Source organism: Denticeps clupeoides, chromosome 14 (genome assembly GCF_900700375.1).
Source record: "Denticeps clupeoides chromosome 14, fDenClu1.1, whole genome shotgun sequence".
Taxonomy (NCBI): domain Eukaryota; kingdom Metazoa; phylum Chordata; class Actinopteri; order Clupeiformes; family Denticipitidae; genus Denticeps; species Denticeps clupeoides.
In genome coordinates this window covers 14,478,835-14,505,948 of record NC_041720.1, presented here as the reverse complement: position 1 = coordinate 14,505,948, position 27,114 = coordinate 14,478,835, and the positions used below count along the sequence as shown (strand labels likewise).

The window sequence follows — 27,114 nt, the reverse complement described above, 5'->3', positions numbered from 1 at the left end:
TTTGAATACATGATTGGCAGCATGAAACATTTAAATGATTTCATGTTAACTGAAGCAGCAAAAAGACAAGCCAGCAACTGGGGACGCATGTGCGTTTCTTGGTGCCGGTCTCGAGCCCGGGTAAACGGGGAGGGTTGCTTCAGTAAGGGCATTCGGTGTAAAACTTTTGCCAAATCTTTGTGAGGACAGCCAAACCTTTTGATCTGCTGTGGCAACCCCTAATGGGAGCAGACGAAAGGCAACCCTACTTATAATATTTGTGAACATCTGATCAAATGTAAGCATTGTGATCAAGCAAAACCAAAAACTACATAAATTCTTGTTGTATGAAAGCAATCAGGACATAAATTGTACTACTATGAAAGGTGACCTCCAGAGGGCAGTGTTAGTTGAAAGTACACTTGCCATACATCTTCTATTATGGCACAGCGTTATGAAGCACTGATAAAACACAAACTACAGGTCCCAAAATGCAGTGCTTCAGTTGTCTTGCCGAATGTGATCTTTACACTGCAGTTCAATCTGTACAGTTTTAGATAATTAAAATATATTGCAAAAATTATTAAAATAATGATTTAAAAATTATTATCCATAAACTAACTTTTACTTTCTTCATAGAAAACCAGTTACTATTGATAAAAAAAAATCCCCTCTTTATATCCAATAACAAAAAATAACCAATCCCCCTACCCACCATCAGTGCTTGGTGAGCACTGCCAGCAATTACACTGTCCAGTCTGGCTCAGGTACTTCTTAACACACCTACACCGCATCGAATAAGCACATTCCAGCTGGGCAGTGTTCTACACAGAGGACTAAAACTGTCCTGGTACAGAGCGAGATGCTGTGCAAATGCAAATGAAGTTCGCCCAGACTGCGAGAGCCTGTTCCTGTGAACCACATATCCTGACACGACAGCTGTGTGCAGGAAGAGCATCTGAGAGCAATCAGCACTGCTTGTTCTCTAGGTCTGATGAGCAGAAGCCTCTCTGTGGGAACACCAATTAATCGGTGAGCATACATAATATGGATATTTTAAAAGTGAATTGGGATCAACAGCAGCATCGCAGTAAGATGCTGCAGGATATGTGAAGATGTAAAAGCATCTCTATGTGATTATTTTCACAGCGGTGACCCCTCCCCTCAGTATTATCGATGTGTGTACGCTTGTGTGTGTATACCTGCAGCTCCTGGTAGAGTTTCCTGAGCTCCAGAGCGGCTGTGCCGGTGACCTGTCCCCCCAGCCCCTGCAGGCCGTTGAGTTTCCCGCGTCGCAGATCCTCCAGCTGCTGGCTGAGCTGCTCCACCCGTAAAACAGCCGCCTGCAGCTCCGCCTGCTTCTCCTGGAACAGGCCGCTGATGTGCTCGATCTCAGCAGCTGCACACGCACAGACACGGAAAGTAGTTAAGTGATTATTATCAATACATTCTAATTATATCAAAGTGCTTCCTTGGCAAACCACATGACTGTAAATCCTGTTACAATCAATAGATTTTCTTTTATATGTATTTAAAAGGTGCAGTATGATGGATTTGGGGGGGATCTATCAGGAATGGGACATAATATTCATCAGCATGCATTCATTAGTGTATAATCACTAACAGGCTATTGTCTCCCTGTTTCTATAGCAGGCCAGAATGGACAAACAAAATAATGGATCTAGAACTACTGTTTGACCCTTTAACACTGATTTTCGAACATCTAATTTAGAAAAAAATGTCTCGACCGCCAGATTACACAGAATAAATGTACTATAAATTTTTTCACAAATCCCTTGCCATTATAGACACAATCTAAATAGTGGATATTTCATGTATTCGTTCAATAAGTAAATAGATATAGCCCGATATGTCGTTTGTGTGCGTCTATTTGACTCTTGTGAAGCGTGTGGTGATGCGGTGTTCTACATGCGTACACAGGTTGCCGTTGATGACTTTGCTGTAGTCCACCTGACCCCTCATGGCACGGATTTTCTTCAGCTTGGCCTCCTGGGTGTCCACGCGCTCCTTCAGCCGCTGCAGCTTCTCCGTCTCGGACACGGCCTGCTGCTGCCGCCGCTCCTGCTGCTTGAGGTAGCGCAGGCGCTGCTCCTGCAGAGAGCCGGAAAGAAAACGACTTTTTGTAAATCACCCACACAAGAGAAAAAAAAAATTCTCTCTTTGCACATAGGCCCACACAGCATCTGAAGCCGGTGAGGGGTACGACACCGACTGTGCTCATCAGTTCAGTCCTTACCGCTGAGGGGGAGCTAAGAATTCAGAGAATGTTAGTAAATCACCGAATCAGAACAGGCAAAACTAAGGAAGACTGACTATGACCATCACAAAAAAATTACACAGCAGTTTTTCCCAAAGGAAAATAAATTAAAAATGCTGAGGACAGCCTGGACACTGCCGCTAAATATAGTGACTATCACCACATCACTGTGATCCCTGTTTGTCACACCAATTACACGCTAAGAGATTCCTAACATTTACTGTGCAATACATTTAAGTGCATTAAATCTAGGGCTGGTCGGCATTATAAAAAAAAAGAAGTGTATTCATCGTGATATTTTTATGTATATATGATATTATTCTCCACAGGCTACCGATTGGGAGGCCTGGTTTAAAAAAAAAAAAAAAAAAAAAAACACCTGGCTGAAGGTGTGTGTGTGTGTGTGAGAGCGCGAGAGAAGATCCAACGCACAACATGCCCAAAGCCTTTTACACTACAACACACACCATTATTGTGCTTGGGAGAACACCGCACATTCACAAATGCTGGGTTTACCCGAGGGGAAGCTACAGAGGTCTACTACAGCGCAGAGTTCATTTCACTTCCACAAACAGGCAATGACGCATTGGTATTGATTAACATTGATGGCTGCTTGGTCCAAAGGTCTCATACGGACAGAAGCCATGGAAAGAGATATGAAACAACCACCCACAAACCCCAGCATTTGAGTGTGTTACCTTAGCGACGAGCATCTGTTGCTGCGCCTCTATCTGCTGCTGCTGCCGTGTGGCCATCTCCTGCAGCTCTGAAAGGGTCAGCTCCACGCGAGGGTTCCCCACCTACAGACAGACGGAGTGAGGATAATGACGGATAACCTTTCCCCAAATATGCGCACACACACACCCTCCCCAAAATAACATCTTCATCCGAGTGACTATTACGCCGCCTCGACCGCAGCCTGGACATAAACAGCTGCAAAGCAAACTGGGACAAACCGGGCCCCGCCTGTCTGCCGGCACTGCGCTGCAGCCGAGCACGAGGGTCTGGATCCGAGGACAACCGACCCTGGGGGGCTATTCAACACGTCAGATGTTTCCAGTTAACTGGATAATTTAATATTCTACCTTCCTGGAAGCATGCAAACACAAACACAAACACACAACGCTTGCAAAACACAAATACATAAATATGAATAAACACCACATAAACACCACTCCAGCAGCGTAATTACAGGCTGCAGCCTAATTCTAGCCTAGCGCAGCGCTGGTCTGAGCTCATCAGGGAGATTAATGGCAGAGCTTCAAGCCAGGAAGGTAAACGGGCTGGTGAGAAATGGAGAAGTGCTCTGTCTCTCTCTCTCTCTGTGCGTGTGTGTGACTCTGAATTCTGGGAGATAAGAGGGGGGCGAATGGAATCGCAGGATCCAACAAATAAAATGGCCCACGGTCAGTGTTTGCTGGCGAGGCGGGACGTTCACACAGACCAACGCGATGTAAACGGGCGGTCAGCGATGGCAAAGAGGCTGTCAGTGTCGAATCCGTACCACTTGCCCCGATCGGTTCTGCACATGCGTGTATATGCAATGCTTGGCTCTCTGGGGAAAAAAAAAAAGGACCTCGGACAATGACAAAATTCAACTTAGTGCTCTTAGTTTAGAGTGAACCAATACACAAACTATTTTTTTATGAATCAGAGGAACAACTCTTTTATAAGAACATATGTGACGACCACTTACAGTCAATAACTCACAAACAAAGATAAGAAGCAAACTAGCGTGAGCCGCTCACGCCAGCAAACAAATCAGCAGATTCAAAATGTGGTTTTATTGTCATGGTTCATTATGCAAGTGGGCACAACTTTTGTAATTCAGGTCTCGCCAATGATTATTTATGTTGATTTCAAAGGTGAAATAGTTCTTTGCGTGAAATGCAAAAGCAAACAGTAAATGCCCAAGCACGTTTTTGAACAGGTATTGCAGGTTCTTTTTTCCCCACCCACTTCATAACCACACAGTTTTTAGGTGAATAAGTTTATGGAAAAAATGCAATTCAGAAAATTTGGAAAAAACAAACAAACTGAATATAGTCAAATAGGGCCCTAAAAATAAACTATTGCAAAATGTCCTTAAAGAACCTTAAAATGATGTAGTAATTGGGTAATAGTAATAGGGAAGTGAGGGAGGAGAGGGAAAAAAAAACAAAAAAACTCATTAGTATGACTGTAAAGTCTAAAGCTGATGCAGCACAATCTCCCCAGTCCATCCACACCCTCTTCAATAACATCTACACACATGAAAGTCACATCAACACACTGAAAAAGTAGTGACTGATAAATACTGAAAATATTGCTATAAACCTGATGTACTCTGTTACAGCACAATTTAATACCGCTGTAAGTGATATTTAATGTGGCTATTAAATGTGATCATAGAATCAGTCAAAATCCATAACAAAACATGATGTCACACTACAATCGGCAACTGGCATATCAGCATAAACATGTATACTATTTTTTTCTATATCAGCAGATGTATTCTTAAAGTATTAATTTATTGTTACAGCTACTAATAAGTGATAATCAATAAGATATTGATGTTTCATTAGTTTTTGGATAATACATAAAAACCAGGGTTATTCTGTAATAAAACACCAAGGAGCCCTCCCACCCTGCTGTATGTCTCCACTGCTTCATGTTAGGAGGTTTAAACAATTAAGTCAGACAGGAGAGGAAGTCATGGCAATTTGCTAAGGACAGTCACCCCTTCTCTGGGTCAAACTAGGGCACTGACGGAGCCACTGTCATGAGCAAGAGCTATGATACTAGAGACGAAAGGCCAATGAGACATCAGCGAGAAATCTACACTCACAATACGCACACGGAGCGTACATCATTGTACATGTGCTTTATTTTTAAACAAACGCACACATTGCTGTCTCAGCTACGATAAATTGCATAAAACATTCAGCATACCCTTCATCACACCAATTCAACAATTAATTCATAAAAAGGAAACATCTCAAATTTTATACATTTATAACATAAAACACATAGATGAATGCAGGCAATGACTGTATGAACATTACGCCTGCATTCCCCTGCACTCCCCAGCAGCTGATGCCTGCAGGAATCCCCCCCCCCCCAAAAAAAAGAGATTCGGGTTCAGCCATGTACCTAGAGGACTTAAACCAGACCAACTCCCTCAATCTTCTTACACAAATCCCCGATCTTCCTTTCTTTCTCTGTGTCCCTGACCAAGAGAGCTGCTCTCCCATGTGCGGACGCTCAGCAGCGGCCGAGGACTCAGATACAGAATTTAATAAATAAATGAGACGTTCCACTGGATTTTGCCGCCAGTCAGCGATGCAGAAGGACAAATCAGCAGTCACTGGAAATCTGCCAGATTAACTCAATTGCAGAACCAGTTTATTTGGTCCTTCAATAACATGCAATTTTCCCTAACCTTGTCTACAGAACTCATAATTATTTTAAAATGATAAAATTCGAGTATAGGGGGAAAAAAAAAAGTTCTGCTGTCTTTGCAGGAAAGTTAAGGTGAGTTACGTAGACCCCTGATACTGGGTTAGATGGGGGGAAGGCAGGGTAAATAATAGCTAAATAAATCTCTGATAAAGCTAAATTTGGGGAAAAAAAATATATAAAAAACATTGCAAAAGTCAATTATTCAAATAATCCTTTAACTTTCAAATGATGTACCATATATGAAACAATAATCAGTTTAATTTAATTCAAAAACATGCACCATTGAAAAATAAATACACAGTACAAAATCTTAAATGGTTTACATAATGAAATAGTTCATTAATACCATAGCCACTGGCCCACAGCTAAAACTATTTATTTAGTATTAGTTGGGGTAAAAAAAAAAAAAAAAAAAAAGGGGCAAAAGAATTTTACATGCTTAAAAAAACAGTTAATAAGACCTGAACCTAAGAGCTTTGATGGCAGTTTTTTTTTAACTATTTCTAAAATTCACAACAGAAAAAGAGTAACCTACAGTACAAAACCAATGGGTGACATACCTCAGGAAAGCCGCTCTGCTCAGCTCATGATCAACACAGACACTGCAGAGGTGGACATGCAGCAGTCTTCACCGGAGCCAGCGCCGCAACCAGCCTCCCGATTTCATTACGGCGCGACAAGAGCGCCTTGACTCAATTTGGAACGGGGGAGTGATGCGCGGCTCAAAGGGCGACTGTGTCAGCCTCGGTTTGTGCATGCAGGGAGAAGGCGGAGAAGAGAAGAAAGAAAAAAAAAAAAAAAAAAAAAAAAAAAAAGATCGGAGGACCGGATCACATGATCTCGTGGGCAGCGAGAGGCAGTCACCATGGCGATGGAAGCATACAGGCTAAGGCTAATTGGTCAGCTGTGATGAGGGTTTCTGCTTTGTCACAAACTCAGATTTTCTGAGAATGGACGGGGGAAGGCGCACCAGACCCAGCATAACCTTCCAAACTGAGGCAAGCTGTACGAACAGACCCAAGAAGACGAAAAGCCTACATCTGCTTTGATATCCACGGGAGAAACGAGATTAAGAATACCCCCAGAACGGACGGATACTCCCAGAACTTTTCCCCAATGTATAAACTTTCACTACCAGGAACATTCTTGGAACTTGTCCCTGGAAGAGGGTCCAATAGGACATCTGCTACATTTTTAGCCTTATCAGCCACCGAAACATGCCGTATTCAACCAGGCGTGGCTATGCTGAATTCTGAATGCGATACGGCCGCTCTGGTCAACGCTGCTTGGGATTCCAGGGCAAGGACCTGCCAAACTGGTCTCTGGCTGCCAATGATTTGCATGCATATATGTGTGTGACAAAAGAAAAATATCAGTAAGTAAACAACATTCCAGAGCTGTGATCTGCATATGGAACAACACAACCATGATGGGAATTCAGGTGGGATCCCAGAGTAATCATCAGTCATCTAAAGTTGTAGCCACGTCAAACCGTGGTCAGTAGTGACTGGAACAGATCAAACACTCCATTCAAAGGACAACAGGGGGCGTCGGGCGATGGTTTGGCAGCGTAAAAAGTGCCAGAGTTGCTAATTTCACTTAAGGCCTGACTGGGCAGGAAGAAGCTGACTCGCAAGCACAATTGGATGCAAGTACGGGTGGGGGGAAGAGAGAAAGAGCGAAAAAGTGGGAAGGGGGGGGGGAAAGAAGCCACAGGGTGAGATCCCCTATTGAGCTACATGAACGAATACATTACAGAGGAAACACCAATATTGTACAATAACCAACAATACCAATACATGGGGTCACATGACAGTGCATTTCTCTGGGCCGGTGCCAAGCCTGGGTAAATGGGGAGGATTGAGAGAAGGAAGGGCATCAGCCAGAACCACCGATCCGCTGTGGGAGCAGCCGAAGGAAGACGACATCCAATAAATACACTTCCAATAAACTAAGTTCACTACAGTAAATGCACTAGCTGGTTTAAAAGGTGGTGACAGACAAAATGAGGAATAATGAGAACACTACCTTATTTGCAATAAAGATTCCTGCAGGCAGTGAAGGCTCCTCAGGAAGTGTCCTGAATATCGGTCAGGCGGGCGACTGATGTGCTGACTGTCAGCGGTCTAAGTACGCATTTAATCTCCTCACAGAAACGGGTCACCGCGCAGCAGACTAACACAACCAGCCATACTAACGAATCCGCGTTGAGACCGCAAATCATTTATTCCATTAAAATAAAAATAACATTTTTATATTGATGAGTATATCGATGAGTATTGATGCCTAGGACAAATCTTAAATAAATCCTAAAAGCAGCAGCCAAGACAGGATGGTATCAACGCCACTCCGGCCCATTTCAAGCTCCATTACCCCAGTCCCTCCCGAGTCAGACGTGACTGCGTAAATAGCCAATGCAGCAAGTGGAAGCGTTAGAGAAAGAGTGAATAGATGAAGAAGAATTTGGGGAGTGGACAGTCGAGGAATGAAGATAGAATAGATTCCCCCAGCATTCACAGCAATGCTTTAGTGAGCTCAGGTGACAGCTTGTGGTACTGGGGCTGCAGGAGAACATAGAGAGACGGGAGAGGGCATCAGAAAGAAAAAGAGGGAATGGGCGTCTCGGGGAAAGCACGTCCCTCTTTCTAAAGACAGGGGACGCATTTTCGAGATTATGAGCACTCCAAAGTTCGGGTGTGCTCGTTGCTAAGTGTAACTGTGTGTATTCAGGCCACAGCATGGGCAGAGGGGGACTAGCAGAGAAAAGCCCATCTAAAGCCACTTGAGAACGAGGACAGCGATCCTCTTAAAGGCTGTTATGCCATGAAACAACTGCACTTCTTAAAATTATAGCGTGGGACGGCCATCTTCACAACAGGCCAGCTAATGGCTAAAATAAAGCACATGCAGTCACGACTGCCGGGTGTAATGTGGCTGCCGTGGTGCGGTCAGGATCGGGCGGTGTTGACATTCGTTGCATTTTACTCCAGGAGGGCTGACTAAGCCATTGCTGGAAAAGTTGCCCAACAACAGGGAGTCATCCGATTAAACATCCCAAACAAATACAGCAGTGTGAGCGTCGCCAAACATTATGTTATATTTTCACAGATTTTATATTTATGCAAATATACTAAACATGTTATGAGAAGTTGATTATTCTAAAAATTTATATTAACAACAATAATAATACTTTTCAGATGTGCTGAAAGTTATCTTATTTGTATCTAGGGTGTGTCATGGTCTAAAATAGTATTGTTGGGTTTTTTTTTTTTTGTGACACTGTAGCTTTCTCTTAGAATAAAGAGAATAAAGTTTGGATTACGAAATCAAATATAAACCAGGCTGGATGGGTTAAACATACCCTGTTTTCAATTCTCCCAATTATCTTAATATACACTGTGTTTGACTGTTGAAGAAAGGTGCTAGTAATCGGTCATCAACCCAATCTCAAATACAAGGTCCCTCACTTCCAAATCTGCTACCTGGTAATGGAAATGAGCAAATTCTCACAGTAATAAATAACCACAAGGGCGTCTCCCATTCTGTCGTCACGTGGCGGCTCGTGAGAGGGACGGGGGGGGACCAATGCACCACAGCACTCGAGTCTGACGCCAAACTGCTATCCCAGAGAGTCCCTCTTCGTTTCGTTTCCCCTCTCCCTAAAGGTGAAATTAGTTCCATCTCCATGGATTCAACTAGTCCAGAATCTGGGACAGATGCTGAAACAAGGGGGAGGGGGCTACGCCTGAGGACACATAAGGCTGCAACAGGACTTCAGTTAAAATGTAGGGTAGATCTGTCAAAGAATACATGGCATTTACCAAAATAAACATGGTGTAAATAGTGTTGGAAAGGGTAGCACTTTGATGATACAATTGAGACAAAGCATAGTTGTTTTCCAAAAAATATAGGAGCAATATAGCAATCTAGACTGAGGTTACCGCGATGACTTCATTTTATTTAGTAGTTTGAGTCTGGCATTAACCTGCAAACATTTGCCATATCTGGACAGCGAAATGTGCATGCACGCACATGCAACATAGGTTTATATATATATACACACACACACACACACACACACACACACACACACACACATATATAAAGTAAAGTAGAAAAAGCTAGCGTGTCCCTTTCGCGTCCCAGCGAAGGAGGTGAGGAGAAAAATCCCAAACAATGCCCCAAGCGGGTTGGGCTCGACTCTTTTCCCCACACATTCTGACAACATGTCAAATTTCTCAGTTCAGTACTGGTGTAAAGAAGCCAGAACATATGAATAATATTGGCAGAGGACTGCTTACATCGGTCACACAATGGACTGATAATAAATAATAAAACCTAAAATGTGGTAAGGCTAACCCACCAAGTTTTCTTGGTCTTTGTAAGTACTGCCTGCGTAGTCTCGGAACCTTCTTGTTCCAGATAAACTAAGAGGCAGAAATATTACTATACATTGAAATAAGTAAGAAAAATGTGGTAGAATATTCATTTTCAACTGTATTAACATGTGCAGCCAGAGACAGATTAAGAATGGACCACCGTTCACAATCCACGCGAACCTTAGACAGCAAGGAAACAAAATAAACCTATAAAGATAATCTATAAAGAGGGTAATTCTTAGCAGCAGTACTAATGGGAAATAATTCACTTTTATTCAAATTCAATTTATAACCAGAAATCTGAGAGAATGATTGAAGGGTAGTAAGTGCAGTGGGGAATGAGACCGGCAGGTTACAGATACGACTTTCCAGGTCTTCACACCTCCTGAGCAGGTTATTGACCTGTGCTATTTGCATGCTAACATTAGCTTGGAGGTCAGTTATAGATTACCATCATGACCGTTCGCCCAACGTTCGAGGTTCGCAATTGTCTCTCCTTGTGCAGCCACCATGCAGTCAAAAACTACCAGAGCCTCTGTTTTCTCCCTTCAGACTGTTTCGGAAATGAAGGAGTCAAGTTTTTCAATGATGTCGGTTCGTATCTAGTCCATCATTCGTCTCATACCCAGCAACAGACTTTTGGCATCATCCGACTGTGGATTTTCCTGATGTTTACTGCAGCCTGACTTAGACTCGGCTCGGTTTTTCCATGGTTAGCCATTGTCTCATAGACTCAAAGGGAAAAAAATAGCCAAGCAGCTTTGGCACTAACCCTTGGTGCGATAAAGATGGTAACGTGAAAGTGAAAGTTAAAGTGAAATGATTGTCATTGTGTCAAGTCACCCTTCTGAGAAGCTACTGGATATTACATCCTCCTGCTAAAGAGTTCTAAAGAGTATACTGTTATGCACACAGTATTATGGGTGATATAACACTGTCGCCATAGTGACAATCTCCAAATCTACAAATCCCACACCAGGTCTGCGGTCGAGAAAATACAGGTACTTGAATCTGACTGGCTGAGAGTTTTTCTGGACCGAAATCTTTAGAATCGGAGCACATTCCTCGCCAGTGATTCCGGATGATACTAACAGCATAACCTACCCCATTCTCAGTGTACTTTTCTGAGACGCTTGCAATCCTTCTGTTGGCATGCTCCTGAGACTGTTGACTTCCTAAAAGAAAAGAGAAACATGCACATGAGGATTGGAATGATATTGGACACCAGCACACATCCATATGCTGCACATAACTCTCTACTCAGGGTTTCAGAGGTTTAAGAAAGACCATTTTTAAGGCCACTTTCATCAACTGTCGTCAACTACAGCCAGATGCTCTTCTAAAATACAATATAAACTGTAATATATAAATTTGATATAAAGTTTCCTTCCAAATTTCTGTAGGTTTGTCAATGTTAACATACTCATATTAGCAGTTGTAAGCCACTAGGGGTCAACCATGATAGTTTTGGTTTATACTGTTAATGAGTCATTTCCAGTGATGCTTTTTGACATGGTTGACATGTGAGGCATTGTGAAATGAATTTTTATGTGTGGTTTACTATTGCCCATTTGCAAGGTGGAGTGGCATGGGATATCCAGCTGGGCATTCGCACAACGCACCAACAAGGCTCGGACTACCTCCAGTCCTTTCTATATGCATGGATTACTGACATTACTTAAAGTTTGATTCATTGATTTAAACTCTGGATTTAAAGATTGCTAGTAATTATTAATGATATTAAAGACTTTTTCAGGATCCGCAGAAACCTGGTCCACTGATCTAAAGTACACTGCTAAGTAGACTAAGCAGTTGCTGGTAATGCAAAAGGTAAAGAAATTTTAAGAAACATAATGGGACCGAGGAGAGCCTGGCTGTAGTGAAGCAGACTGTCATAACCGGCCACTCAGTGGAGGGTGATGTTCACTTTTTATTTTTAGAATACCACTGGAGACACTCTTGGTCTAGCTCATTGTGTACTACAGCCATAAATGCTGCCCCAGGGCCAGCAAAGGAGAAACCAAGAAGGAGACGAGTCTATAGGGATAAAACGCAAATATTTCCACAAATTTTGATGACCTAGACTTTACCTGACACACTAACCCCGTAGGCAGCAGTGGCACTTACAAATGTAACACATCAGGCAATGCTGCTGATGCCTCACATAAATCACATTTGGGCCAACAATTTCATATTTTTATAAACCAAATGATGGTTGACTGGTATGTGGTGATGTTTTTTTTCATGATGCTTCTATATATAACTGCCTGAGTAGAGAATCAAGGGGAAAATTGTGCTGTGTTGCATTTTGGTTTTCAGCCAAACGAGAAAGGAAAGCCTAATAACTTGGGAGGGAGGGAGCGGCTTTTTTTAATGGGACAAATCTGCAGAAACCCCAGCATCTCCAAAGTCCCCTCCAATATTCCGTACATGGGAAGACAAATGCCACCGCAGTTCCACTGTGGCTACTGCTGGTGCAGAGTTACTAAATACATGGAAAATGACTGACTGTGGCTATACAAACATCACCTCCTGAGGTCCTGTTAGTCTCCTGTATATTGATGACTGCTCCCTGACGACTGAAAATTAAATACAAGATGTGGGAAATTTGTTGTTTCCAGCAAGAGTGTGCACAAGAGAGAGAAAGAGCAAAACATAATGAGACTAACAAAAAGGGTGCAGGGTTTGATTTCAATATGGTAAAGCACAGAGAACAATTTTCACTGTGTGCTGTGCTGCTGTGTATCACATGTGACAATCACTTCAGAGTTCATTAAATTTTTTCCGAAAAAACACGGCTTCCTGTCTGCAGCAAACATTGTGGTTGATGAATGGTGTTGATGACGTCATGTCCACGAATGCTCCCTTCTTCATAAGGTGTAAACAATGATGAGACTTGTTGAAATTGAAATTGTTGAACATACTTGCATGACGTAATGTAAATATATAATTATTGTGTCTGTCATTGAAAGCATTGAATATATAGTTTCAGGTCCACAGGCTTCCAACACACAAGGCAGCAGGGAAGGGTCACAGACAGTAAGGCCAATTACAGATAAAGCTGCTTAGTTATATAACATGTAACAGCCAATAAACACAGACGTGGCTAACTTTCTTCCAACAACTAGGTTTCCAAGAGCCCTGAGAGTGCCGGCTTCACCAAAGGTCCCTCGTGGATGTGACCGCAAACTGAATGTGTACAAACAGCTAAATTATCAATGATCGAGTCTTGTGCGTTGGTGTTGTATGTTATAATAGGAAACCGGTAAGCAGCCTATCGATGGCTGCAGTGGACTCACCCTGGTCACTTTCGCCGGGCGAGTCTTCGTGGCGGAGGTAGAACTTCACCTCCTGCTTCCTGGACCCCCACTTCTGCAGGTGCTCATACATCATGTGATCAAAGGGGATGGCCCTCTCTGTGAGCGGGGAGACCAATAGAAAAAAAGAATACAGTGGTGCATTACAGCGCTAAAGGTCAAGGTCATCAGTGCTGCACACACCCTGAGAGGGAATGCGGATAAAAGCAGGAGAGAGGGAGCATGAAGTGTAAAGAAACAAAAGAGGGAAAAAAAAAAAAAAAAAAAAAAAAAAACTAAAACAAATGCAGATTTTTCTTTGAGCTGCTTGGACCGTATTGATAATCACTTCGATAAAAGGAACAGGTTTCCAGAGCAGGCAGAGCAAATCAGTTGTTTTCATTGATTGAGAAACTGTGTGTGTCTGATGTAAGTGTGTCAGCGAGGCAGGAGGTGAGTTGCGTGCAGTGCTGTGCTACCAAATTCCCCATCCCCCTCCCGTGCCGATGTGGGACTCACGCTGGCTATCGTCCCCATTTGCTACAGAGACGGACATTTTTGCTCTCTGTCGGACTGTGACTGATCCCTACCCTCAACACTCTGTTTTGCCCTTCTTTAAGTAATTTATGCCCACGACCTCTTTTTCTTATTATTCTTCCTTTAAATTTCATCTCTTTCTTTCTGATCAGTATTTTTTTTTTTTTTTTTTTTTTTTTTTAAATCACATGGACCAGAGTGTACATGGCCATCTGTCAATGGGAACATCTTTACACAAACATCCTGTGATTTCAGATGTGCAGACACGCCCTCCGTCGCTGCGTGCTCCTCTGTTGATTCCTCAACAGAAGTGGAAATGAAAGCAAGCTCGGTCAAATTTCTCAGCGTGCGACGCTTCCCGTCATGTAAGAACCTAATTGTGCGCTAGCGTTTGATCCCACTCATCGCTGTTAGAGGCCACTTTGAGGGCTTCACAGAGGAACTGAGCGGCTTTCTCTATTCTCCGGTGAAGGTCGATTTTCTTTCGTTCTATAATAGTAGCAGGCGAGGGAAGCTCAATCTGCTGCAATCTAACTGAATGGCTGAGTGAGAGTGGAAAAAAACTCCCACAATATTCATTAAAGGAGAAGAACGAATGAAAGCCTTGGGTCAAGGCTATCAGTGAAGGATGCACACAAATGTACAAAATGCAGCTTTACAGAATAACCCACACAATATAACAAACTTGCGCGGGATGCTTTTCAAACAAATATTCTAGGAAATTGGGTTCATTCTGTTTAGTGTGTCACTGTGCACATTCACGCTCTTAATAACAGTATGAAAGTACCTGCAGGATTCTCACAGGCTATTTTGATTACTGCAGTCTAAAATGACTTTTGCTTTTGGGGCTATATGGTTTCTGTACTGATGTACAGTGAACTAGATGGGTGAGCACATGCACAGAAAGTTTTTTTTTTTAATACATTAAGGGTCAGTTTCCTGTTCATAGTTTAAGCCCAATCCTAGACTCAAAGTGACTTTTTAATCCATGAATAGGAAACAGACCCTATAAAACATACAAAGGCATGTGTTTGAGAATTGTAGGCCTTTTCAAGAGAAGATTATTAATGCAAAGAGAACAAAATAGGGTAATCTAGAAATGTTTTTTTTTTTTTTTTTTCCAAAATCCAATGAATTTATTTTTTAATGGACATGCTATGGGCAAAGTCAGCCGCCAATTTGTGTGTTTTTCCCTAAAGCAGCACTTTTGAACTGGAGTTGTTTCTCCTTAATTGGGGTAGTGGGGGCCTAGTGGGTAAGGAAGCAGACCCACCAAGAAGCAAAGTACCGTCCCCACACACTGGTCCACCGGGCGCATTTCATGGCTGCCCACTGCTCACTCAGGGTGATTAATTAAAAGCAGAGGACACATTTCGTTGTGTGCGCCGTGTGCTGTGCTGCCAATCATAATGACAATTACTTCACTTTCACTTCTTTTCTCAGTTTGCTGGATAAGCAGCTGCCAAACTGAATAATCTCTGATAGTGATGTTGTTTATATCCGTAATTTTAATAACTTTTTCTTTGGTCATCATGATGGCCAAAATTATTGATTATAAGAGAGACCTCAGAACACTTCTTAACCAGAATGAAAGAATTCCTGACCGGTGTCCACTCTGTGTATGTGTAGAAAAGTATGTGAAAGTAATCTCACCGTTGCCTCGCCACACTTCGGCCAGGTGGCAGCCACCCTCGCCGGGTTCCTTGCAAAACTCCACCACATCGCGGCACGTTGTCTCTGGAGTGATGGGCACCTCAGTGACCGCCTGGTCCCCGTCACTCAGGTAGACAGTCAAGATCATCTGAAAGAAAAATAAACCGCCGTTGGTCATTTGCTTCACATGGACAGGGTACATTTGACACTTTGACTGGTTCAAGATTCCAGTAAAAAAAACATTGCAACAGGAGACATCTGCAACAGATGTCTCCTGAGAGACTCAGATGGGGAGGCTCTGAAAGTAAAGAAAATGGAAACAAAATGACGTGCAAACCCCTTTGGATTTCTCAATAGTTCAGAAAAGGATTCGCTGAAGCGCTAATTCAGGTGATGCACGCAAAAAAGCTACCAACTGCATCGCATGGTACTTTGTTTAAATGTTTTCATCTGGCTGCAAACCGCAAGCATGTTGCTCCTGCGTTTGAGAAACCTCGGCAGCAGTCTCTGTTAGAAAACCCATGTAAGATAAGCAATCTTAATTAGACCTAAAACTTATTCACGGTCCATCTCCATCCTTAGGTAGGCATTGTCTCTTGCTAGGACCAATTTCACATTCATGTCCTAGGTCGGTCACATGCAGTTACTTTAATTTATGAAGCATGTACAGATTAAATCACAGTGATTACAGTGTTCATTTTATGTTCCATATGTGTGTCCTCGTTTCAGGTAGAAAACAATGAATTTGTACATTAAAATAAAATTGATCAAAACTCCAGTAGAGATGTTGATGTAGTCTGACTGGTAGCTGGAAATGTCTGATAATAATGGAATATCTGCATATATGTGGACAGGAACTTTATCAGCAGCAATTAATCTTGAGGTCCAAAGGAATGGTGTTTTCATCAACCCAAGCCGGACACTTTAAAATATTCATTCATTATTAAAATTACCATCCAGAATGCCAAAGGCAAGCTGTAACTCCTGCAAATACAGAATTCTCAGACCAAGCAAAATTCAAAAGAAACGATTACTATTTCAAATAAACATATTGATAACTTTGTCAATTACTATTTCTTATTAATTTTTAATAATGGTCTATTAGTGCAGAAGCACTGCTGTTTAAACCAATACAGAATCTTCCCCTAAATGGTGTAGTTTACAAATCAGATCCTTTGGTTTGATCCTTCATAACTTTTGTAGAACTTTGTCACTTTATTCAAGGTTTGAGGCAATGGGGAAAAAAATGTGTTTAAAAGAGGTGTGTGCAGAGCAACTGTGCAGTTACAGCGGTATAGAAAATTCTACACTCTCTCCACATGCAAAGTTCCACTAAATAAAGAACCGGCCTAAAAATTTAAATACCGCGTTACTTCGAGAATGCAACCTTGCGGTTTGTGACGAGCTGACCCACTCAGTGTTTAATTACCTGCAACAACATGATATTTTTGGTGAGGCTGTTTGTCAGCAGTACACCACAAAAAGAAGAACCCATTTAATTTTGGATCAATCCAGCACACATGGAGCAGATTTTATTTTCTTACAGATTACTTTCTGCAAGTTCAGCACAGAAGTCTAAGCATCTTAGAATCACATTTCCCATTCTCATGTGAAGAAAATCACTAGCAAGCAATATCACCGCAAAATGTTCTTTGGTTTAAATTTTGCTCCCTCGTGTTATGCCAAGAAAATAAAATACTATTTGTATAAGAAGGCCTACGGAGTATTAACAAGCTATTAAGTATTAATAACCAGACATTTACCCAGCTGAAAGAGAGTACTTGTTTATTTACTTGTTTTCAGCAGACAGGCCTGCCACTCGAAGTAAAAAATCTCCTTCTGACAGACAGGCCTGTCAGTCAGGAGCTGATTGGCCTGTGAGGGGCTGAGGGTTGGTTAGCGCCGGCTCCAGCACGCAGTGACAGGCCGCGAGACGGATGGGGCTGCAGTGCGGAGTGGAGCTGTTTATAAAGAGTAAGGGGGGGGGGGGGGGGGGGGGGGCACAAACGCAGTACAATTGTACTCTGTAACTCGGCTCAGAGAATTTTACAAGCACCTGCTGTATGAGAGAGCAAGAGCATGTCTACACTTTCTACCAAAGTGCAGTACCCGACTCAATCTGCAACTGCAACCAAAATAATAAAGCCAGCGCATTGTGGTGGCCAAGCACGAAAAACAAAAACAAGGTAAGGACCAGCTACCTCATTACTGCAGCTTTGCTGCTAAAGATGCCCGCGGTTAATTTTAGCCACAGGCAGCACAACGCATGAATAACAATCAGCTTCCTGATCCCTGAAGTCCCACCGTGGACAAGTCCTTGCCTGACTCTGCTGCGCTTATCAACATGTGTTCAGTGCAGCTCGGAAAGAGACGCTCAGTTCTGTAAGGTCCCGCCCGTGTGTATCTTTAGTTAGTTAACGTGATGGAATTTCTAATGCAATAGGTTCTAATAAATATCTAAAGTAAGATTTGCTAACACTGCAGAAATACTACAGGATGGGCAGCTGACAAATCCCCAGATAGACAAAACGTACCTCCTCTATTCTCTGTCATCTTTTATCTGAAATCTGTAGCTAGCTCTTAAAATAAGTGACCAGCACTTGAAATACTTACAAAATGGTCAAAAATTCTTAGTTAACCTATACATTTTTTTTATTTATAATTTTGAAAAAAATAAAATAAAAAATGTTGCAGGGTAAAAATCTACTTCTTGCATATCCAATAGGTCTCACAATCCTAACTGATGGAAGATTATTGCAGTACACATTACAAAAGTTCAGAAAACCTAGTTTGGAAATTGTAGCCCATACAGTACTACAATAAACTAGCTTAGCCTAATCAACCATTGATGTTTGATAGGGGAATAACAGATACAGTCCTACATTCAAACACTGAAGCAATATAAAAAAAAAAAACTGTAGTAAACAAGGATGCACAGCAGGTTTCAGTCCACAGAGCCTCTTTAAGGAAAAGCTAAATGTTTTCAGGCTGCATTGGATGGTTCACATACCTTTCTGTGCCACAACGTACCTGGGGACCATACAACCCCTGGTCCACTTTTCTAGGAACAGTCCAAATTCAGCCATTCAGTGATTTCAGAACAGAGAACCACACACCAAAAAGGTCATGAGTACCACCCTCTCTGGAGGGATCAAATGTTCTCAAAAAAAGATCTATTCTCAGATTTCAATATAAGTTAGCACTGGATACGACACTTATATTAGAGTTTCGAGAGAAGAGTAAATTACATTTTTAAATGTAATATGAATAATATGAATACTGTTCAAGTTAACTATAAGAACGGCTGTGTCATTGCTTCTCTTGCCGCATTTTATAATTATGCAATTGCACAACGTGCATATATTTTTCAGTGCCGCCACATGAGAAGCAAGGAGTGCTTTTTTAGTTATGTTCAAAAACAAACACACATTTATTTATTTGCTCATTTATCCATTTTCCTTTATGTAGTGTATATATACACGTCCTGACTAATAAAAAATATTTTTTATTCTGGTTCATAGGCGAGTGTGTTACCCACTAGGCTACTACCTTTTCTGGTAGATGTCCATGGTTTGGCAATACTGAACTACGAACTGAACAACTTGTTTCATACAGTGTGTGTGTGTGTGTGTACACATAGACATTTGTCGTTCAACACCTCCTGCTTCACACTTCTGGCTCTTCCCAAATCTTAATGTCAAATTGCCTGAGCCCCGTACTGCCACAAATTATAGGAGTCACAAAATGTAGACATAATAGGGCCTTGTCAAAATGAAACAGATCAACAGTGTGTTGGATGATGAGGAACCTAAATGAGAATGTTTGTGCAAATATTAGAAGAAATATTTCATGCTTCATTGAGACTGAGTGAAAGCACACCTTGAGGCATCATGAATTGTGATGGGGGCTGCATTTGTCTTTGCCAAAAAAAAAAAGAAGATGGATGATCCTAGAAAAGCCCCTTAAAGGGGATTTCCTTACAGGGATTCAGACAGAGTTGCGTGCGATCAGTCAGACCGCCTGAATCCAGGGACAATCTGGCCCTGACGAGACACAGCAGGCAAGATCACAAATACCTCTGCATTGAAAGTCAAGGTGGGCACAAGGAACTACGCTAACAATTTAGTCACCAAAGTCACCTAACGCACATATCCTTGGAGGCTGGGAGGAAACATAAAAAAAAAAAAAAAAAATCAAATAAACAATTATCAAATGCACAGTATGGTTTGTAACATGTTACATGGAACTTTGGCTTCGAACTACAAAATGAACTTGCCACCCATTGAACCTATTCTTGTATGGAGCATGAGTTGCCATGATGTGTAGCACAATGTAACCTGGTATTTGGGAATGTTTTTTCATTAACAATGTGTGGGGGAAAAAAAAACGGGTTACTATCAAGATAAATTACCAAGACAAACTCAGCAAACCATAAGACAAAAAAAAAAGATAAATTTTGTTTTTCCTTCAATATGATTTGTTAACGTTTCCTATAAAACAGGTTTTGTGAACTCTCTGGAAAAAGAAGCTAAATTCCACCTGTATACTCAACTGATAAGAATTAGACTGATGTGTCAATTAGCATTCAAATGGACGAGCCTATTTTATATGCATAGACTTGATGTTGCAGAAAATCATTCGTGCACCTTCATATTTCTGTATTCATACCTTTCAGCACATTAATACTTTTGCCATTGCTGTTTGCCTTTTACTGCAGCTATAGAGCTGGAGATTCATCAAGCAGCCACCGCGATGGGAGCAACCAAAGCAATGCAATGTTCGTACCCTCAGCCTACAGCAATAAGGCATTACAGCGAGAACGAAGTGAAACATCGAGTGGATGCCTAACATCAGGTTGAGCAACTAACAAATATATATGAGGCAGCTGAAGCTAAAACAAACACCTTTTCATATGAAGTGAGCGTAGGCTGAAGGGATATGCATGATTTGGCCTGATGAGCCAACATCTCACCACCCACTAGCCCACGTGCCAATTACCTTCAAGGCATTTACTGCTAATATCAGAAATGGAACAAATATCCTATACTACCCTACAAAGCCAAAGGAGGATAACACTGTTCTGTTTTTGTCAAGGGTAAACAAAGCCCATGGAGAATAGAAAAGCCAGCAAACGAACAAGCATAATTGATCCATCCCCGTGCCAGGGAAATGGTGGCATTCGTCCTTCTCTGATGAGATTAATCTGAACAATGGGGCTGAGAAGAGATTATGACTGCCAGCCAAACAGTGAGAACAAACTCTGTGCAGGCGGACGTCCCTGCAATATCCCTCCATTAGGACATACAGTATCTCCCACGGCAGCAATATATCAAATAAAGTCATGATTATAACACTCACCAATTCTATTAAGTGCAATAAAACCCCTCCTATTGGACCACAAAGGTAACTACTGATGATATTTGGCAAGCCGAGATGCTTTTAGCCACCTTGGGAATTTACCCAAATCATACATCACTGTTTGACTCTTTGCATTAAAGACAGACTGGAGTAATTACAACAAATTAGTGAAATGTGCAAAACGAGCTCAACTGCAAATCTGGGATAGCGCTGCCAAACAGACTGTACTATCTTGTGATGTAAGAGTAGCCAAGCCTAAGTCTAGGCCTATCAAATCAAGCAGGCAAACAGGAAGGAAAGCGCTTACCTTTCCCAAGTCACACATCTGATACTCAACTGAACACCACACCAACGAAAGGCAAAAACTAGACTAAAACTAAAACTAGGGGTCAAAGTAAATTTCACATCCTGCTAATTACTCGCTGACTGCTACAGTCAGCCATGCCATCGACTAAAGTACCAGTGCTGCTTCTGCGATAAGAAAATGGAAACGGCAGTAAAGCATCCCACATCAACAGCCCAGGATCCCCTCTGAAGCGCGTCCCTCAGCACGTCACCTTGGCCCTCTTGATGGGTGTCCGTACTCTCCTGCCCTCTCTCTTCTGAACGTGGACATGCTCTTTCGCCCATGTCTTGTCCTTTGAAATGCTGACCAGGCTGCGCAGGACAATAGTCACAAACTTCTTCATTGCGCTAGCACGCAAGCCGCATCGCTACGCGAATGGGGAGAAGAGAAGGTGCCGGGGGAGGGGGGAGAGGGAGATGAGGACAAGTCGGACGGGGAGCTACGCAGGGAGAGTGGCGAGCCAAATCGAGGAGCCAGCCCCGCAGAGCAGCCCTTCAGCAGTCAGGCTCTCTCTGAGCAAGTGCTGAGATAGAGCAAGTGAAAGAAGGAGAGGAGGGGGGAATGAGATGTGGAGAGAATGAGTGGTAAAGAGAGGGAGAGGCAGGCAGAGGCAGGGTGCTCTTTGAGAAAGGGGGGACGTCACCAACACTGAGGGCACCCGTGGTTACTCAACGGGCCTCCCTCAGGGCGAGTGGATAAAAGCAACACCGCCGAGAAGAAAACCAGGGGGCCGATGGTGCTGGGATCAGAGGGACGTTAATGTCATGGCCAGAGCTGCCCCGATATAACCAGCGATTTATCAGACAAGCCAAGAAATAAACACGCAACCCTGGCCCAGTGTAGTAGAAGGAACTGTCCAAACAGCAATTTAAAAGGCCATCGTGTCTGACAACTAGAGTTACATCAAGTCCAACTGATGAGACAAACTCCCAGTTATTACAGACAGAGTATCTTTTTGGAGAAATGGAAAATAATATTAAAAATGAGGGCAACTGCAATTCAGTCTGGAGTCATTAATTCCCCTTTTGGACACTCAGACCGGTTAGTGTCTGGTGTCGGGAGCAATGATTGTTACTGCGGTCAGTGGGGAACTGAGACGCAGATGCTTGGCCTGGGCTCCAGGTTTGGACCAATCAATTGCTGCCCTTGTGCCATAATCCAAACCCTGGCTGGGAGCCACATGCACGCTAGCAATATAAAGATCAACGGAGTGCTGCAAACTCTAGCCCCTACCTGTTAAAAAACGATGGCAAAGAGAACTCAGCCCACTGCCAAGATCAAGAAGGCGAAGTATTAGTCATGCCCTCGATCAGGTCAAGGAAATGCAATTAATAATACACTAAACCCTGGTACTTATTCGGGGACTTATAAATGTTGGATACTTTCTTTCTCTCATGTCATTTTTACGATGCAAGATACGTCTGATACGCCGCTGAAAGATCCCTAAAAAGTTATCTTGGCCTGAATGAAGTCCCTGAATTATGAAAGCCATTTTAAATATTAGAAGAAAGTTTCCAAGTACTTCCGTCTTTCATAAGAAACTGTTGAAACATACCAGGGACGGCTTAAAACATGAAAAAAACAGGACTTCAAAGAGCATTTCAATCAAGTCTTCATATTCTCACGCAAAACTCAAAAGCAATTGATCATGGCTTTTTTCCCCTCCCATTGTTAATTTTTATAAATTCAGGTCAAAGAGGCAGAGAGTCTGAAGCCGATGCCAAGAGTATGGACCTATGAGAACATTCTTTTCAAAGCCAGAATGGTTAACCCCTGAGGGAGCAAATAAAATAATCACTTAAAATTGATAATAATAAATACCATTGACAAAATCCAGAACATTACCTGGACAATGATTATTGTTAACAGGCACCAGTGGGCATGAAACTTGCTAGTGTTGGGCCAAAAACGGACTGATACTCTGCCCATGAAATATAAAAAAATTACTACTTAAATTAAGACTGTTGCCTTAGTGACACATGATCATGATTTCAAGTGGTTCCTACAAGTCGCTGTGAAGTTATTACAAAACACGAAGGACTGGGGAATTAACGCTGGATTTGTTCAGACATCAAAAAACACTGGCTACTGCATAGTCTGATTATTTTTAAAGTATATGTATAGTTTTCTCTTTTTCAAACTGTAGCCTAACTAATTTTTAGGGCTGCACGATTTGGGGAAAAAGACATATTGCGATTATTGAGATCAATATTGCGATATGCGATTGCGATATGATAAAGGACACTTGCTTGTATATCAATGAAAAGTCGCATACTAAGTGAAATGTTTAACTTCAAAGTGAAACATACAAACTACTTATAACAACCTGAAATACCCAGTGCTTTCAAAATACAATATTTTACAAATATAAAATAATCACAAAAAAATGTAAATAAATCACAAAAAAAATCTTTACATTACAGTCAAATGACAAACCCTGGTAAGCCTAAACAACTGTTTTGATTGTATTTGGCCATTATAAAATCCCGTATTTTAGTTCTTACATTTAACCAAAACGTTGTTTGGAGGCTGACTTGAACACAGGGATGCATAGCTTCGCTAGCTTCGCTAAAGGTTAAGAATTATAAAACGGGATTTTATAATGGCCAAATATATTCAAAACAATTGTCCAGCCTTACCTATGAAATGTAATCCCCCGGGATCTGGTTTGGAGCGTACAGCGGTTTGTACAGCCCCAAGCAGCACAAGAGTGAGGCATTTTTATGCACTTCTCTCCATAGACATGTATATGCTTCACGCCACAGCAGAGCCTATCGCAATATGGCTACCCATATGTCTCCGAATCGAAAGTCATGTGACCAAACACGTCACATCCGACTGAAATGTGAGACTTCAGTCAGCTCGCCAACTTTGAGAGAAAGGATCGGCAACATATCCAATCCAATCCATGCACTAATCATCGCAGCTTTTTGCGTTCATGTAATCGCACAGACTGACATCGCGATTATGATTGCGATTAGATTAATCGTGCAGCACTAATTTTGGTTATTTGTGGTGCAACCTTTTATTAATGACAACTTAATTACTCAACAGAACCACTTAATCAAGGCAGAAGCTGTTGGCAATGTCTCCTATGTGATGTATTACGGCATGACAAAGAAAAGTGACAGTGCTACTTGGTCTAATTTGTTTCTAACAATCAAACTACAGAGCAACATTAAATAAAGATTTATTGACTAAATTAAAGAACAATCGCACTTTTATTTTGCATTGTGAAAGGTATTTAATTCATCATGTTTACTGAAGGACAGAATCAAGGGGAAGTGAGTAAGGTGGAGCGCTGCCCTTGTACTGCGGACAGGATTAAAAAAAAAAAAAAAAAAAAAAAATGGCGGCAGAAAAACGTCTTGAAAATATGATGCCTCAGCCACCTCGGTGTCTTTCATCGATGTGCGCTGCTGATATGGACAAAAACAGCACCGTTGCGTGGCACTAAAAATGAACGATCATCTGGGAATAACTCAATTCCAAGGGCCTTGAGGCAAAGTGGTGTTAAAAGCCATTGGAAACAACCAGGGAAACATACGGGTTCGACGACGACCACTCGTTCAGTGCTATGATGTTGTTTATACAGACATTACAACCCACAGGTTCTAGCACTGTAAAGAACATTAATGGTATGTCACACTAGCTACAAAATTTGTTGCCTTTATAGTTAAAACAGACGAGCTGGATTTTCACAGCTACACCACAGACTTATTTATTTTTTTGCTTGTGGAAAAAAAAAAAAAAAAAAAAAAAAAACACAACCCCAGAGCATGGTCACTGCTCCCAAGCTAATGTTAGAATAACAACAAAGCCAGGTCTGGATCAGGGAAGACCTTTTTCACTGCAACTCCTTCACTTTACTACTTCAGCACACTGCCCGGCTCTCTGGGGTGAGAATTAAAGGTTAAAAGGTGCCATGAGAGAGAAGCAGAGAGAATTTAAATCACATTAAAGTGGGGGGCCAAAAATCTCTATTCTTTCAAATTCAAAAATGTATATATTTAATGCTAAACAAAGAAGTTCCTTGAAATGAGGACACCTACATCAAGGGGGAAAAGGTGCACCCATGAAATCCAGAGGTGGAACCTGCACAAGTAGTTCCTTGTTAAACACAACATACATCTCAAAGTTGCTACGAGATTCGATATAACTTGCATATAACTTGCGAGATTCGATATAACTTGCATATAACTTGTACCAGAACCTCAGGCTGCCTTCAAGAAGTCTCCTTTATCATGGAGCCTTGTGAGGACACACTTTGCCAGCAGTCCACTTACTGATTCGAAGCCCTTGTGACAGGCAGCATTCATTTTTAAGGACCTTCTTAACTCTATTGGTGACAAATCATGCAAAGAAGAAACGGGAAAAACAAATAAACTTCAATAATTAACAATGAAAGGATCTTTCCACATGTGTGCAAGTTGCGTAAAAGGACAAACACAGACATCATTCAGCCCTTGTCCATCAGTATTAACATGTGCGTTTAAATTTAAATGCACTACCAGAGTAGGGATGATATTTTATTCATGTTCCTTATTCAGTAAAATTAAAGCTGTCACTACCTAGGACCTAAAGAGGCAGCAGCCTAAGTGCAATCTTGGAAAGTCATACATGTACATGTCATCCCGAGCCCGGTCGTCCTACAAATCAGAATTTCCCCAACAACAGCGCATTAGCCAGCACAGCCTGGCGCACTGCCTCCATTGGCTACGAGAGTCACATGAGACGAGAGATGACAGGGCGCACTCTCCAGCTGACTGACTGTGTAACACTGATGGCCGCCGCCACCTCCCTGCCACAGGGCACGCACGTCAGCCCGGCAGAGCAGTGGAACGCGGACTGCTGATTGGACATTTCGAGCCGCTGAGAGAGTTCAGATTGGTGGTGCAGAAATACAGTTGTGTTATGAATCTATACATACACACTAATTTATAGAATTATTTATATCCATATGTATGACATATATATCTATACATGACATCTGCCAGGCCACACTTTTGAGAGATATATTATAATAATATTAATAATTATTATCATTATAATAAAAAGACTTTGAGGTATGAAAGTTTTCAACAGCACACCAAGCAAATACGGGTCCAAACATTTCCCCGCCAAAGCCTCCCTTCATCTGTATGATGCAGTGCAGCTCAGCATTTTCCTCCTTTACATTTCCACTCATCACGCCACCAGACCTCCACACGCCCCCATTTATTTTATCCCGTGCTTCAGCTTGCCTTTTCTGCGGAGCTGCATTTAAAGCGGTCTATGCTTCAGCAGGGATGTTCAATTACTGCTGTGCCCAGAGCTGTGGAAATGAACGACCACAATCAAAAAGAGTTAAGGGGGTTGGGGTGGAAAGAAAATAAAATACAACTCACACACTGAACCTTTGCGGTGATCAATCAGACTTAATTAAAACGGACCACCACTGTGGGTCATGGTGTACGAGGGCAACAGATATAGAAGCAAAATGCATGTTGTCCTTATGCCACGCAGAGCTGCTGTAAATACACTTTTAAATGGGCCAGGAGCCACTGACAAAAATAAAGACTGCAATTCTGCAATTGTAATTAAGCAGATTTTAAAACACCGGCTGCACAAACTTACTATAACTCTAGCAAGACAGTTCATAGAAGTAAATAAATATTTAGGGCAGTGGAATTTGACAAAATGAACCTGGTTAAAGGAAACAAGTTCCACTCTTTATTTGATATTTGATCAAATATTGTTTATTTCATTACGAAAAACAGTATTATGATGCACCCCCCCACACACAAAAGCTTATTCATCATTACACAAGTCACATGTATAATTTTGTGATACATCACAAAAATCATA

At 41.9% G+C, this 27,114-nt stretch overlaps 1 protein-coding gene across 8 annotated transcripts in view; it reads right to left on the bottom strand.

Moving 5' to 3' along the window:
• The window catches only part of ppp1r13bb (protein phosphatase 1, regulatory subunit 13Bb), a 41,604-nt gene that overhangs the window by 10,067 nt on the left and 4,423 nt on the right, over positions 1-27,114 (bottom strand). For 6 of the 8 annotated variants that reach the window (XM_029002207.1, XM_029002203.1, XM_029002208.1 and 3 more), the window contains 6 exons: positions 15,564-15,711; positions 13,377-13,493; positions 11,182-11,252; positions 2,956-3,057; positions 1,917-2,091; positions 1,182-1,378 (listed from right to left, as the gene is read on the bottom strand). In XM_029002207.1, the coding sequence (XP_028858040.1) occupies positions 1,182-1,378; positions 1,917-2,091; positions 2,956-3,057; positions 11,182-11,252; positions 13,377-13,493; positions 15,564-15,711 (810 nt within the window). Of the gene's footprint in view, positions 1-1,181; positions 1,379-1,916; positions 2,092-2,955; positions 3,058-6,258; positions 6,394-7,726; positions 7,830-11,181; positions 11,253-13,376; positions 13,494-15,563; positions 15,712-27,114 lie in introns of those variants that run through there. The other 2 variants (XM_029002209.1, XM_029002210.1) reach the window with 2 other exon arrangements.